Genomic DNA, 14646 nt, shown 5'->3' with positions numbered 1-14646 from the left:
AATTTAATTTTCCGGTACATTTGAAATTGTCGTGTTTTGATCGCGATACAATTTCGGAATACAAGACGCGATATTGAAAATAAAAGTACTATAGTTTGATTTATTTATTTTTCAAACCGTATGACGTCAATACGCAAACAAGTATCGGCGCTTTAATTTTACATTCAAATTATTATCTAATCGAAACAGTTAGTCGAACATGCCGAAATTGCTAACTATTACCGGCGGTTAAACTCAACATTTATCTAAAACACGGTTCCTTAAAATTATACTTTACTTGCTACGAAGCTTTGAATATTAAAATGACCAACGATGATGGCACGCTAATTCATATAACTATGCTAATAACATCCACCTTCACCAAAATATAATCTTTAATCTGGATGCAAATCATCCTAATACGTTCCGATTATAAAGAGCTATAATTTCGGCATTATATTGTCCATCAAAGTGTTTTACATATATAAAAATAAAAGACCCGCAATCAAGTAATTTGTTCGTCGACCTACTAAACTCTTTTCGTGGTCGAAACGTTTTTCGATCTAAGGCTCTGAATATTTGGCTCCATTATTTGGCATCGATCACAAAATTACACTGTGATTAAATTGGAATATGCTAGTTTATTTATAATTAAATCTTTCGACGACGTGGTCGCCGGTTCAGTATAGGATTTCGTTTATTTCAGACTGCGATGCATTGGGCCTGTAAGCGAGGCGATGAAAATTTGGTGAAATTGCTAGGAGGAGTCGCTAGGCATGTTGTCAACGAACGTTCGGTGGGTACATACAGCTCAACACGTGCCAATATATGCATATATATTAGTCGCAATTTCGACTTTGCTTCATATATTTTGTGTTTGTTTTGCGTGTGCTCATGTATGAAGAAGTATATGAGATTATAACTCCGTTATAACTACTCATGTGAGAAGATTAGAATTAAATTAAAATTTTACAAATGCTCTACTTGTCAGACCGGCTTTCGGAAAACCCAAAGAAATATCTGCTTTAGTCCCAAAGGATACGCAATCGGTAAAGATCACAGAAAAATACTCTGTTTAATGTTGAATTTCAATCGTGCACCAATTTAAGGTACACGCAACGATTGAAATATTGACTTCATTTTATTTACGATAGCAACAACATACCAAATAGGTAGTAACAAAAAATACATATGTGCTACATACAAATTTAAAGGCAAAGTAATGGGTCAAACTAATGAATCTGCTCACTGAAATTGCGCAATAAACATTTTACTAAGAAGGTTTAAAATGTACGAACGCTTTTATTTCGTGTTAACTTAACAGGTTTTAAGTATCCTGTTAAAGTGTGATTACGTTATTTTTCATGTGGTGCCCGATACATGCCGTCGTCGATGGAAACAGAACGGGGTAAGTAGTTTTCTTATGCAACTGAATTTGTTGTTATCTATATTCGTGCATTATGCTAACCGGTAATGTATAATTCACAAAATTTATATCTCTAGGGCATTTAGTATTTAGTAAATTTGATTTAGTTTTTGTTTAAAGTTTAAAGAACCGCTGGCGGAAAAACTTTTTTAAACAGTAGCTTTTTTACTGGTGGTAGGACCTCTTGTGAGTTCGCACGGGTAGGTACCACCGCCCCGCCTATTTCTGCCGTGAAGCAGTTATGCGTTTCGGTTTGAAGGGTGGGGCAGCCGTTGTAACTATACTGAGACCTTAGAACTTATTTCTCAAGGTGTGTGGCGCATTTACGTCGTAGATGTCTATGGGTTCCAGTAACCACTTAACACCAGGTGGGCTGTGAGCTCGGCCACACATATAGGCAATTAAAAAAAAAAAAGCTAGGACTATATTCAATTGATAAGCTAAACTTGGAAACTTCTCGCTTGAAGTTTATGTTTACTAAACCTGTAATCTGCGAAAACCGTTTCTTCGTATCTTGTGATAGTGCACTACGCGTGTCAGCTGATTTGTAATTTGTGTTACATTGCGTTATTCAAGAAATATTAGTATAAAATATTCTTTCGTATTCAGGGACATTACCGTTAGACGAAAACCCCCTGTATTTTATGTTACAGGTGACGCATATTGTATTCGGCAATATCGAAATTTAATATGTAGGTTCAATATGAGTCTGTTAGCGAACGTAGCGGTGCTAGGCGCAGATGTGTGCCCTTCTACAGTTCACTACTTGTAATTCCAGTTATAAATACAAGCAATTCTCTAGAGCAGTGATTCTCAATCTTTTTTTTTTGTTGCGGCACATATTTAACGAATTCAAAATTTGGCGGCACACAAAAAAAAAAGATAAAAATTATTTACTTACTACATACAACACACTGCATAAATAGTTTATCAAAAAATTTTAATATACGAAATAAACTACAATATACTATAATTTTTTTTTTGTGGATTTAAATATATTATATTCATGTTTAAAATATTTAATAATATTAACCATATTATATATTCGCAAAATTTGGCGGCACACAAAAGTGCCGCGGAACAGTGGTTGAGAATCACTGCTCTAGAGTATCACAAAACGTTACTCTGTGTCATCGTTTCGAAAACTTGTATAATTGACCATCTGACTGTGAGGGGTTACCGTCTGCGACTTTCATGGGCTGTGCCTGTAGGTATAACGACGAAAGAAAGATCTTCCACCGAGCTGGTGATATTGCTCGGTAGACCGACGGTCCGATTATCGTTGCTCGTAACTTGTAACTAGTCTGGCCATAAATACTGTTACATAAAAACTTTTCTTTTTTTTTAACTTTTTAAATATTTTGAATTTGGAAGACGTATATTATTTGAAAAACTTCTTTCGATTTTGCGCCATTTCACATACTTTTACGTGTTCATTATCAAATTACAATATGGAATGGGGTGTTAAAGAAAATAGGATTGCAGTGATCGCCTTGCACAAAGGGAGTATGGAGCCGTCGGTTATATTCCAGATGCTTCAAAAACTTGGTATCAACAGTATATTCGTGTATCGTACTATCAACGGATACAACAACACTTCGTCTGTCGCAGACCAGAAAAAATCGGGGCGGCCGCGTGCTGTTAGAACTACTAAGGCTGTTAATGCTGTTAAAGCCAGAATTCGTTGACACCCCATTAGGTAGCAAAAGATCTTATCGCGAGAAATGAAGGACTGTGTCGCATATTATAAAATAAGACCTGATGTACAGGACATGCCCTAAATCAATCTTTACAATTAAAGAAAGTGGATCTATCAAAACGCCCTTCTGTTGCGATACGTAGGTGAAAGGTACAGAAACATCCTCTTTACCGATGAAAAATTTTTCACGATCGAAGAACACTACATTAAGCAAAATAATAAAATGTACGCTCACGGTTTTAAATAAGCTGCTGAAGTGGTCGGAAAGGTACAACGTGGTCATCATCCTGCGTCAGGGATGGTTTGGCGGGGCATGTCTTATCAAGGAGTCACAAAACTACATTTTTGTGAAAAAGGAGTGAAAATTTCAGCCAAAGTGTATCAAGATACAGTCTTGGATCATGTTGTGAAATGTCTCAACAATACACTTTTTAAAAATATACCGTGGACTTTTCAGTAGGACTTTGCACCTGGTCACAAGGCACGATCTACCCAAGCCTGGCTTGAAACCAACGTTCCGGATTTTATAAGAACTGATGATAGCCCAGATCTAGCCCAGACCTCAACTCTTTAGACTTCAAATTATGGTCAGTTTTAGAGGACATGGCTTGCTCTAAACGACACGGCGACATTGAGTCTCTTAAAAAATCTTTGGAGCAAGCAGTGGCGAAATTTCCCTAGGAAACAGTGCGTGAATCCACAGATTCGTGGCCAAACAGATTAAAGTTCTGTATAAAAAAGCCAAAGGTGGCCATTTCGAATATAATTTTTTTTTTGCTGATTCTTTAGTAAATATGTAGGTATAAATTTTAATAATATTACATTACTTCATTTAAAAAAAAGCACTTTCATTTGTAACAGAACTTATGGCTGGACTAGGTATTCTATACAAGAGGGCAAACTGTTTCCATAGTTATTTTCATCGTACTCGGATCGGCTATTTAACCATATTCCGTCTTCTCGCATTAAAACTGTGTAATCTCAAAACTTACTATTATAATTTTACAGGAGATTGTTTTAAAGGCTTAAAATGTGATATTTTAAATATTAATCGTCTTTGAAACATTTATTTTTTATTTTTTACCAGTTACATTATCTGTCTTTTAAAGTAAGATAAGATTATGTATTAATTTTGTTAATAGTAGTCAAAAAAAAGGTAAACTAAAACTAAACTACGCTCTTTTGATAGTATTTTTGAGAAAAACTACTAGTGAAACCAAATGATTCCGCATATTAACTCAATTTTTGGAATATTTTTCGAAATTGTACACTTTTAATGCGAAAAGACTATTTGTATTTTCAAGGATACTTTTTCATTCCTATGTCCTTTAAAACAATTTGATATTACAGGGATACACGCCGCTACACATTGCTATGCAATTTCGACACGAGCATGTTTACCGGCTACTAGTCGAAGTATATGGTAAGACTATTGTTAGTTTAGTACTCTAATACTACTTGTTACTCTAAAATTACTAGGTACTACTAGGTATTCTATTACTATCTACCACGGTTTATGATTTGTTGAATATATTTTTAAATTAAAATCGTGGAAGTATTTTAAATGTGATAATTTTCATTAATCACAACCGATGCATCAATCCAAATAAATTAGGTCTTTTTAATGTTTTCACGGTAAAACCATTGGCGCGGGTTTTCTCGTAACTAGCATTAATGATATTAATGATGTCATCATTCATTTGGGTACACGGAAAAATTAAGGTCTTTGGCGGAATGTTACTCGTATTCTGATTTTAAATTCGCCGTTTGTGTTTTGTTTTGTTTTTGAGGGACCGGGTTATTTCGTGATTCCGTTGTTAAAGCGCCTACCAAAGCCCACAGAGCTCTGTCAGTCGCAACGTATGATCTTGATACTAAAGCAGAAACCTTTTCTGAAGCGCCAACTACTACCTCACCATGCTACATTACAATCGGATGTATAGATTAGGAATGCATAGAACACAAACACACAACTACAAGCATTCTTTCGAAGCATATACGACTCAATTCACTAGTGCCTCGATGTTAGAGGTATTGAAATCGAATGACGTCAAATCGTACATTTAGAACTGTGATTGGTTCTTACGTATCACTAGACGATGACCGAGCTTCGCTCGGTTTTTTTTTTATAACGCCATCTTGTTTTGTCTTTAAAGCAGTTAGTTGCTCTCAATTAAGACAAATAGTATTCGCCAATATATGTCTGGAAGAGTCAAAGTTGATTATCGATAAATTTGATTATTGAAAACACGAATAAAACAACATTTTCTGAAAATAAATCGTAGCTATATAAATCGATTTATCGCCCCCGAAATCCTCTGTATACTAAATTTTATGAAAATCGTTGGAGCCGTTTCCGAGATTCAGATTACTCGTTTAAAGGTATAAGATAACTGCGACTGAAAATTACAGTCTTAAGAGATTAAAAAAGGGACAACCAGAACTAGAAACTCGACTTGAGCTTATGTTTCAGATGTCGTCAATCAATTTCAAAGGCATTGCATAAGGCGTTCTATTAATATCGTAGTAAAATACACATTTGTAATTACACGCTAATTCAATGCGCATTCATAATACCTATGACCTGAGGACATAGAATTCCACATTTGATTGCGAATCGCGTGATAATCGTTGTTTTACCCGCGAGCGAATTCTCATTATAATAAAAAGTAATTGGTTCACATCGCCCTTAAGGATGTCGATCTTTCATCAGAATATTTTACTTTGAGGTTTGGTGACATAGTTCTTAAAGAAATGTTTAAATTTCGGCGAATAGAATTAAATGTTAGATTTTTCCGAACATCCAATAGTTTTTTAGAAAACTTAAAAAAAAATACACATTGTATTCGGAAAAAAAAACTATGTTATACAGGGTGGTGATCAAACTTTAAAATGTTATTATTTAGTATTTAGTATTTAGTACACTAGAAATAAATATTTGACCTTTTCGATGCCTAAGCGTAAAGCAAACAAGACTAAATCGCGAAATGAAAATATTAAGTAGGTCTTGAAACATTACCAATATATTATTATGTATAATTTACGATGTCAGCTATACCGTCATCTTCATTTACAAATGAAACGGTATTTATTAAGATCTTATATTAATTAATCCGGTAATCTTGTGATAAGTAGGTAGAATGGGATGTGTACCACTTTCTCACCTATGTTTACCGTCTAGGTGCTCCTTCTGACTAGAATATTAGATAGACCTCATCCCACATTACAGCAGAATAAGATGATAGAGGCTTGACAACAACAACAAAAACAAATACACAGACAACAATAATGATTATAAATTCAACAACAATGTTGCTCTTGCTCTTAAACAGACTTAAATATCGCCCTTTTATTTTAAAGAGAGACATGTGAGACACAAGAGAGAGATTGTCTTGAAAGTTCTCAATTTGAAAATGATAAACTCGATACGAGGAAAATAGGAATAACATTGTAGCAGTGACATCTACCGGTAAAATTAAGATTAAGGTGGTTGACTATTGTGAGTTATGCGGCGTGTTGATATAGAACTTAGTACGTAATTATACCAACAGATGGCGTTGTTGTAAATTTTCAGATGCAGATCCCAACATACGGGATTGGTCTGGAAGGAAACCAAGGCAATATTTAGTCCATATGGATACGTCATTATCGCCCGGCTCATACAGAAGTAAGTATAAACGTAATAAAAATGTATACTAGTAAAACTTTAAATACTTAACGAACATTAGAATAATCTGCTCCAGATGAAAATTGTAAAAGTAAATTCTAAATGGGCAGTACATTTTTTAAATTTGTTTTTCTAAATGTGTGGAACATAAGAGTTGATTTTCCAGAGCACGACTCATTTAATTTGTGTCGTACAGTGACGGCACCGCCTACAGCAAAAGTGATAAACGCATATAATCCGCCTTTGAGTAAGAGAGACAAACGATATAGCCTCCAGGGTAAATACATTGACAGTAAATTTGGGTTTTCTGTGTACCTACATAATATATACACCTATACACTAAATGTTAAACTCAGTAATGTGATCCACTTTCAATGAGAACTAAATTTTTCTTCGATCGTTAGGAATTTTTTTTCTATCTTTGACAGACTTGACTTTTGTTGATATTTTAAGATTTCCTTAGGTACATACCTTATAATATGCGCAATATTTGTTACGAGCTCGTATGGCTACTGCGTTTCTGGTCATATCTGCCGCGATCCACGAAGGGCGCGCTATTGTAATGTCTCTATGATCTGTTTATTTATTTATTCATTTATTTTAGTCTTCTTACAAATTAACAGTATAAGCAAAACATTAGTAAGGTACTAATAATATTAGTTTAAGTAATTTCTAGCAACAGCTATAAATCGCTGCAAACCATCATGTAGTATATCGATTTTCGGAACATAGGCTAGCAAGCCATCGAGTAGCTAGACGGCACGATATTGAAAAATTCTAAACGCTTTTGGAAGTGTTTTAAATCCTACTTTAAAATTCATTTCTACGGTGAATGCAAATAACGTACAAGATAACATAAAGAAAGTGAATCGCATTACTGTATCTCCTTGTAGTAACACGTAGTACTGGGCTCCTGTGGAAAATGTATACCTTCTGTGTGCGTACTTGTTTGTAATCGTCTTTTGTTTTTATGTGGGTTGTCCTCATGCTGTCCCTCACATTAATTGTAACTTTATAGTATTTCCCCCCTAAAACTGTAAACCACTTTAGATGTTTTAATAATTTCAATGCACCATTGTATTCGTAAATCAAACTTGATGTTTGGAGCTCCAAATGTTGACTTTTGATTAATTTCATTCTAATTAGATTTATTTGTTTTAATGATTCAAATGCCCGTTTTCAGTGGTCAAACTACGTGGGTGTACAAATTCGGCAGTTTCAATTTTTTTTTCTAATTAAATACGTACTTTATACACGTTCACGGATTACTTCCACGATTCCACGTATAATAAAAGTAAAATCTGAAAAAAATATAATTTACGTATTTACTATACAATTGAGACAATGGACCTGAAGTCTGTCAAATCGACATAATTACTTCAATGCGCCGCGTAGCGCACCGGCAGTCAACGTGTTAAATAACTTCGTGGTGCGATCCGCCCTTAAATGCCGGATCGGTTTTCAGAAAAGGAGGGCTTCCTTCGTATCGGTTCGCTCAACGTTCGCGTTAAAAAAACAACGGAGGCCTTCAGTAATTTCCTCGGTGTTGGTGCGACGAGGTCGTCCGCGTACATGCCGAAATCGGCTCGGGAACGCGACGAAAGACGCTCCGACGACGGCGAACTTCACAAGACCTGGGGCTCTGCTGATAATATACAGGTAAGTTATTAATACTCGCCAGAGACAAAATAAAATGGACAAATCTTTGGAGGAGGCCTTCACCTGAGAGGGGTACATGCATATAACATAAATATACAAAAAAAAAAATTAATTGCATGGAATAAAGGGCTTTTTTTATTATTAATACTAGCGGTCCCCTAGTAGTCGACCATAACTCATTTAAATTATAAATTCGAACATTATCATCGTTCTATTGACACATTTGTATAATAATCATTGTTCGATAATCACAATCTATTCTCAATTTGCCCACAGAATTTAACAATAAACAAAAGAGTATAAAATAAGGGTGTGTGTGTGTAATGTTTTTTTATAGTTTTAATGTATTTTTTAATGAATAATTTACAAAAAAAAAAATTGCATTCTGCACTCCTTTTCTATAGGTGTGAGTAATTTTATATATCTGCGCAATTTTCTTAAAAAGGGGTACAAAGTTTTTGCTTCACGTATTAGTATATTGAATCTTAATCTATCTTTCTTTAAATATACTTTTTTGATGACAGACCATTAAACACGCTGTTTGTGCGTGAATCACAGAGAGATTACGTAGATATTAGAAGTCGATGCACGTTTATTGGAAAAATGTAAAAATGTTTCTACATTACTGGTGGTGTGTAGTGAGTCCGCACGGGTAGGTACCACCACCCAGCCTATTTCTGTCGTGAAGCACTACTGACACTCAGTGAAGGTTTGAATGGTGGGGCAGCTGTTGTACTGCAAAAACTGAAACCTTAGAACTCATACCTCAAGGTGGGTGGATGTCTATGGGCTCCACACTGAACTTCAGGTGGGCCGTGAGCTCGTCCACCCATATAAGCAATAAAAATAAATAACAAATATTTATGGTTCGAGATTCAAGTGCTGAGAGCCCCGTTCGTCTCGATTTAAATTTCTCATCAGAATTCGAAAGACGACTTCTACAATCGATACGTTTTAAATCGATTTGTGCGATACACGTGTGAACTTTAAAAAAATTACGTTATTCCATTCCATTACGTCATTCAGCGGTTCCTATGGTATCTATTTTAAACGACATTAACAATCGAGATTTATTTTTCCTATCAATCTAACTCTTGCCCTAAACAACACATGATCATTACAAACAAAATACACTTGCGTACTCCACTTGTAGTAGTGATGAGCACAATATAACCTCGAAATACTGTTGTAGCTTAATATCTATCTAAACGGCCCTTTAATGCTGCAGTAGGCGATCTAGGAATTTTGAAACGTATGAAACTGGCAATTAAAAAGACCACTACCAGGAGTATGTAGAAAGACATCAAACTATTTGAAGGAAGTCGGAAAAGAAAAGGAAGAATTATAGATGACATTGACAAAAAGTGGAGGAAACAAAAAAATATGTAAAAGGCTTCCATAAAAACTGATTAATATTTAATTAAAGGTCTTTAAAACAATCGGATATTTTATTATTTTCTGCAGGTAAACATTACGATATGATAATCGTATGGTGATTAATGATTTACGATTGAAGCGTGCTAAATCTCGTCACGACAGAAACGACAAAGCCTGTCCATCAAATAAATTATTTAAATATTATTGATTCTACGAGTATCAGAAATTTAGCGCATTATCATTATCCTCAGCAGCAAATCAGAATCATGAACATTTTTACTTTTTTTTTTATTGCTTAGATGGGTGGACGAGCTCACAGCCCACTTGGTGTTAAGTGGTTACTGGGGCCCATAGACATCTACAACGTAAATGCGTCACCCATCTTGAGATAAAATTCTAAGGTCTCAAGTATAGTTACAACGGCTGCCCTACCCTTCAAACCGAAACGCATAATTATGTTTTTAAATGTTAATAAAATCTAACTGTAAGCCGGTGATGGATCACTCCTATATTTGTTTAGACAGTTCGAAACATTACCGCGATCACACGAACGGTTCATTGAATGATGGAAATTAATTGTGATTGTTCTAGAAGGATGACAAGTTAATGCCCCCGCCAATGAGTAGTAAAGTACGACGCAGGGGAGCCACGGGACGTCGCGGCGTAGGAGCTGCCCACAGTCGCAGCACTCCTTCCACGCCCGATCAGGTAAAGAATTCGAGAATGCAGTGCCCCTAGCGGCAAACGTAGGCAAAGGTTTCAACTCCATACAAATATGAGTTAACGTTTACGCGATCGAGAAGTTAAAAACTCTCACTGAAGGCATAGATAACAAATCCGCAATGGATGGTTCTACCTGTTTTTTTTGTTGAAATGAAAATTTCATTTGATACTAGATTAAACGTTAATGACACTAAAAAAAGACAAACATATGCAGGATCTTACATGTAAGCGAGATAGATACAATGCGGCTGATATCTCGGTTCTACAGCGCGTGATTGCGCGATTGCATTCTAATCCTTTTGGTGACCGAATAATCGAAAAACGAATAAAACATATGACCTCACGTTTTAAGGTCAAATGTAACTCAGATTATTGGCCTACAATCCGAGGACACATCGCGTGCCGATATTGTGTGTACTAACTTCACGATACATTCCCGTCGCAGCATAGCTAAAATAGCCCCTTAGGCTTACCAACGATTAGATAGGCAAAAAAAAATCACGTAATATTATCTCATCAGCTTATCAGTGAATTTAATACCGTAGATTGGGGGGAATCGGAACCCTTTTCAATTCCAACACAAATTTTCTTTGGGTAATACCAATAAAATTGAGATTAAAATTGTTCCGGAGGTTTAATTTTTTATATACGACGCATGCGTATATTTTTGTGTATATTCATTACAAAATATACACAAAAACTTAACTACTAGCTTAACCCGATTCATCTTAGCTTTGGGGTGAATCAGGTTACGTATGGAGACAATAGAGTTTTTCGATAGGGCTGGCACTGTCTAGTTTTTAGGTAGGTACCTAACTTTAGGTAATCAAATTTTTAATATCTTTAATGAGCTACGAAACTGATGATTAAATTAAACTATTTAATATTCTTAAACACTAAATAATAGTCATTTCCAGCTCAACAAAGTGTAATCTAGCAACTCAACAAAAGTATTATGACATCCCAGATTTGTCCCTATTCCCCCTAATCGACTGTACAGTACCAGGCAATAAATATTGCACATCGATATTTAGAAAGAGACAGTCGTTTAATTTCGTTTTTGTTGTAGAGCGTTACCTGTGTGCGACGAAACACTAACGATCCGGTGTCTATGGAGACTAAATGTCAATTAGGTGATGTGCGACTGATATAACGCTCTACGAAGCAAAAATTAACCGTCTCTTTCGCACGATCGATGTGCAATATTTATTGCCTGGTACTGTAATGTATATTTAATTTTCCAGCCTCGAGCTCAGATGGGCGTCCCGGAAGAGAGAGATTCCGATTCTGATTCCGCAGCGGGATTCCATTCAGCATGGCGACAGCAACGTGCTTCAAACTGTACATAGTCAGCCGCGAACATTTTAATGAAAAACTAGTTTAGCATCGTTTAGACTTAAAAAAGATATCTATACTAATATATAAATCTACAGTGGTTTTTTACAGATGTTCCTACTGAACTATGCATCCGATTGACTTGAAACTCGGTATCCATGTAGAAAATGCATGTACTTAATGGATAGGCTAATGTTTATATGAGTGTTGGATTCCCTACACCAGTTGCGGGGGCATTAATGATGAGAATATTTGTGGGGGAGGGGGGGGGGGGGGCGGTGAGAAATAATATAATAATGTTAATTTTAAATGCCCAGCGAAGCGGACGGATACAGCTAGTATATCTATAAGATTTGGCCTGCGATTGAATACTTCTGAAGGTTTCATTTCTACCCTGATAATTCACAAGACACAATTATCATAGTATTTTCTTCGGTTTTCGTGAATCCTTGAATGCATAATGAAAACTCCTTTTACGGTTTAATCTCGATTTCTTTTTTCGATTTATTTATTTCGATTTCATTATTACTGATGTTTCGAATATTATTCGAGTTTTCGTGGTAACGTACAATTATGATCTTTCATTCGTCGACATCTCGATATTGTGCCAACTACTACCGTCTATTTTTCAAAAAAAAAAATATTTCTCTTTAAGGTTTATTTTTAAATGTATTTGAAACTTTGCTAATAATGTATTGACAATAAAAAAATAAAAACACGAAATTAAACCTCAAAGGTAGTCATAATTACACAAGTATGTATTCGTCCTATAAAAAAACGAATTCCTGATTTTTAACGAATAAATTTTTCATTTGTTCCTAGTTCCGTTAACTCGCACAAATATTGTATGGCACGTTGATTCTCGTGTCGAATAAAAACATTATTATATATTATTTCCTTTAAACGCCTTATGTGTATACGAATAAGGTTCTTAATTGTTAAAACAATTGACTTATCGTATTAAACACATAAATATCTGTGAATCTATTCGATACGTCACAGATTGTATTTATATTAAACATTATATAACTAACTAATGGACCATAACATTCCAATGGGAACATTCCTTGATTAATTCAAAAAGGAATAAATATGAGAGAAAAAAGTGTAACTTTCTATATACATAAATTATTATAGTCCTCGTTCAGGCAATTTACTTATTTAGATAAACGTGTTTCGATCATATGAAGCTATATATCATATATATATATATATATATATATTTTTTTTAATACCAACCTATATTCTGTCTTTTTTTCCCAAGTCGTAAACACGAAACTATTTTCACGGTCTAATCTTTTTATTGTCGTTTTATGATTATCGAATTATATAATATTTAACTTTTCAAGTAATATTCTAAATAATGTTATAAAAGTAATTATGTTATAGGATTCGTAATTTGCTGCAATTAAGTCGTTTAAGGCCTAAATAAGACATAAATACATATTTCTTCTTGGTATAAGACTTCGTTGAAAAAATGTGCTTAACGGTTAATTACCATAAGTTCTAGTGTACAAAAGCGATTATTGCAATAATGAATCCAATCTTATGCTCCAATAAAACCGATCTCATGCACTTTATTTTCAATAATAATTGTTATTTAGAATTGTTAATTCAGTTATGAATAACTTAAAATGTATTTAAAAAGTGTGCTCAAAACAATGTTTCCAAGAATTGAATAAAATAGCTTACCTCAATAATTTTAATTAATTCTTCACGTTGGACATAATATACTAACATCAATAAATACACTTCGAAATATTAAAAACTACGTCACAGTAATTCTGACACGTGACGTCAGAAGTGGCTAAATCATTTGCAGAACTTTTTGGGTCACGTGACCAATTTTGAACAAACCATAATAGCTTGAACTTAGCACACGTTTTTCAATGTAACTTCAAAACAAATATATTCACGCTTGCACATGATTTTTAGACTTTAATGCATTTGATAAATTAGTAAATTAAAATAGTTGATAGGTACATAGTGCGCTAATTAGAATACATTGTTATGTATTGTTATGTTATGTATATTTGTCGGTTATTCGTAAAGTTTTGCTACAAATCGAAAAATTTATCGGTGAGTCGGTCACAAAATTATATTATTAAAAATAACAAATATCAAATTTGTAATTCGTAGATTAGTCAACAGTATTCCTCTTAATATGTACCTTTCTTAGTTGTGTAATTTCATTCATTCCGAAACAACTTTTTCGTTTCATTGAAACTTTATTAAAAAATCATTCCTTAGGTGTTTTTGATTATTTAAATGAAAAATCTCTCCCCGAAAATATGATTTCAAATGTTTTGAAGTCATAATCTAAGCTTATGTTTCAAATGTTTTTAAATACTTGTCATTGAATTCAGCGGTTTTGACTCTTAAGCCGTCCTAATGTCAGCTTATCTGCAATTTGAAAGCAAGGGGTGCAGAGAAAAAGTTGAGTATATTTTTCGCATTAATTAATGTCTAAAAAAAATTGTGGTTAGTCAAATAGTTTGGTACCAATACTACGTATCTATAATTGGTTCCAATGCACAATCTCGCAACGGGAAGGACTTGTCTTTTTCCAAAATTTCGACGTTTTTTTTATTGTTTTGTACAGTCTAGTATACGAGCCATCAGATGGGGAGTGGTTACCGTTGTCCATGGGCATCAGCAATGCCAGCAGAGCTAAGCCACTACTTACCTACTCATGTCATTTTTTTTTGTACATTTAATAATATTTATATTTTGTTTCTATATATGTTAGATTTTAAATGTAATAAATTTAATGCTTGCATA

General features: G+C 34.4%; 2 protein-coding genes across 4 annotated transcripts in view; both read left to right on the top strand.

Annotated features, from left to right (window-relative positions):
* Positions 1-955, top strand: part of LOC134198846 (uncharacterized) — a 38131-nt gene extending 37176 nt beyond the window's left edge. The window contains exon 5 of the mRNA XM_062668471.1: positions 669-955. Within this exon, the coding sequence (XP_062524455.1) occupies positions 669-731 (63 nt within the window). The 3' untranslated portion in view covers positions 732-955. The remainder of the gene's footprint in view (positions 1-668) is intronic.
* On the top strand, positions 691-14646 carry LOC105842161 (ankyrin repeat domain-containing protein SOWAHC). Of its 3 annotated transcripts, none has more exons than XM_062668491.1 (7): positions 691-779; positions 4455-4527; positions 6679-6771; positions 6938-7048; positions 8237-8430; positions 10399-10515; positions 11775-14646. In XM_062668491.1, the coding sequence occupies exons 1-7, from the start codon at positions 756-758 to the stop codon at positions 11877-11879; spliced, it is 717 nt and encodes a 238-aa protein (XP_062524475.1). In that variant the 5' UTR covers positions 691-755; the 3' UTR covers positions 11880-14646. The 3 variants fall into 3 exon arrangements, with proteins under 3 accessions (XP_062524475.1, XP_062524482.1, XP_037867107.2); XM_038011179.2 differs by lacking the exon at positions 691-779 and adding an exon at positions 1085-1387; XM_062668498.1 differs by lacking the exon at positions 6938-7048.

The sequence above is a fragment of the Bombyx mori genome, chromosome 1 (genome assembly GCF_030269925.1).
Source record: "Bombyx mori chromosome 1, ASM3026992v2".
In the NCBI taxonomy this organism is placed as follows: Eukaryota; Metazoa; Arthropoda; class Insecta; order Lepidoptera; family Bombycidae; genus Bombyx; species Bombyx mori.
Note: the sequence above shows the minus strand (reverse complement) of the source record. Positions and strands in the feature narration are given on the sequence as shown.

Coding starts and splice junctions, on each gene's coding strand:
- LOC105842161 (XM_062668491.1), top strand. CDS start 756: ATGTTGTCAACGAACGTTCGGTGG. Junction 780..4,454: donor TGTCAACGAACGTTCGGTGG/GTACATACAGCT, acceptor TTGATATTACAG/GGATACACGCCGCTACACAT. Junction 10,516..11,774: donor CTCCTTCCACGCCCGATCAG/GTAAAGAATTCG, acceptor TTAATTTTCCAG/CCTCGAGCTCAGATGGGCGT.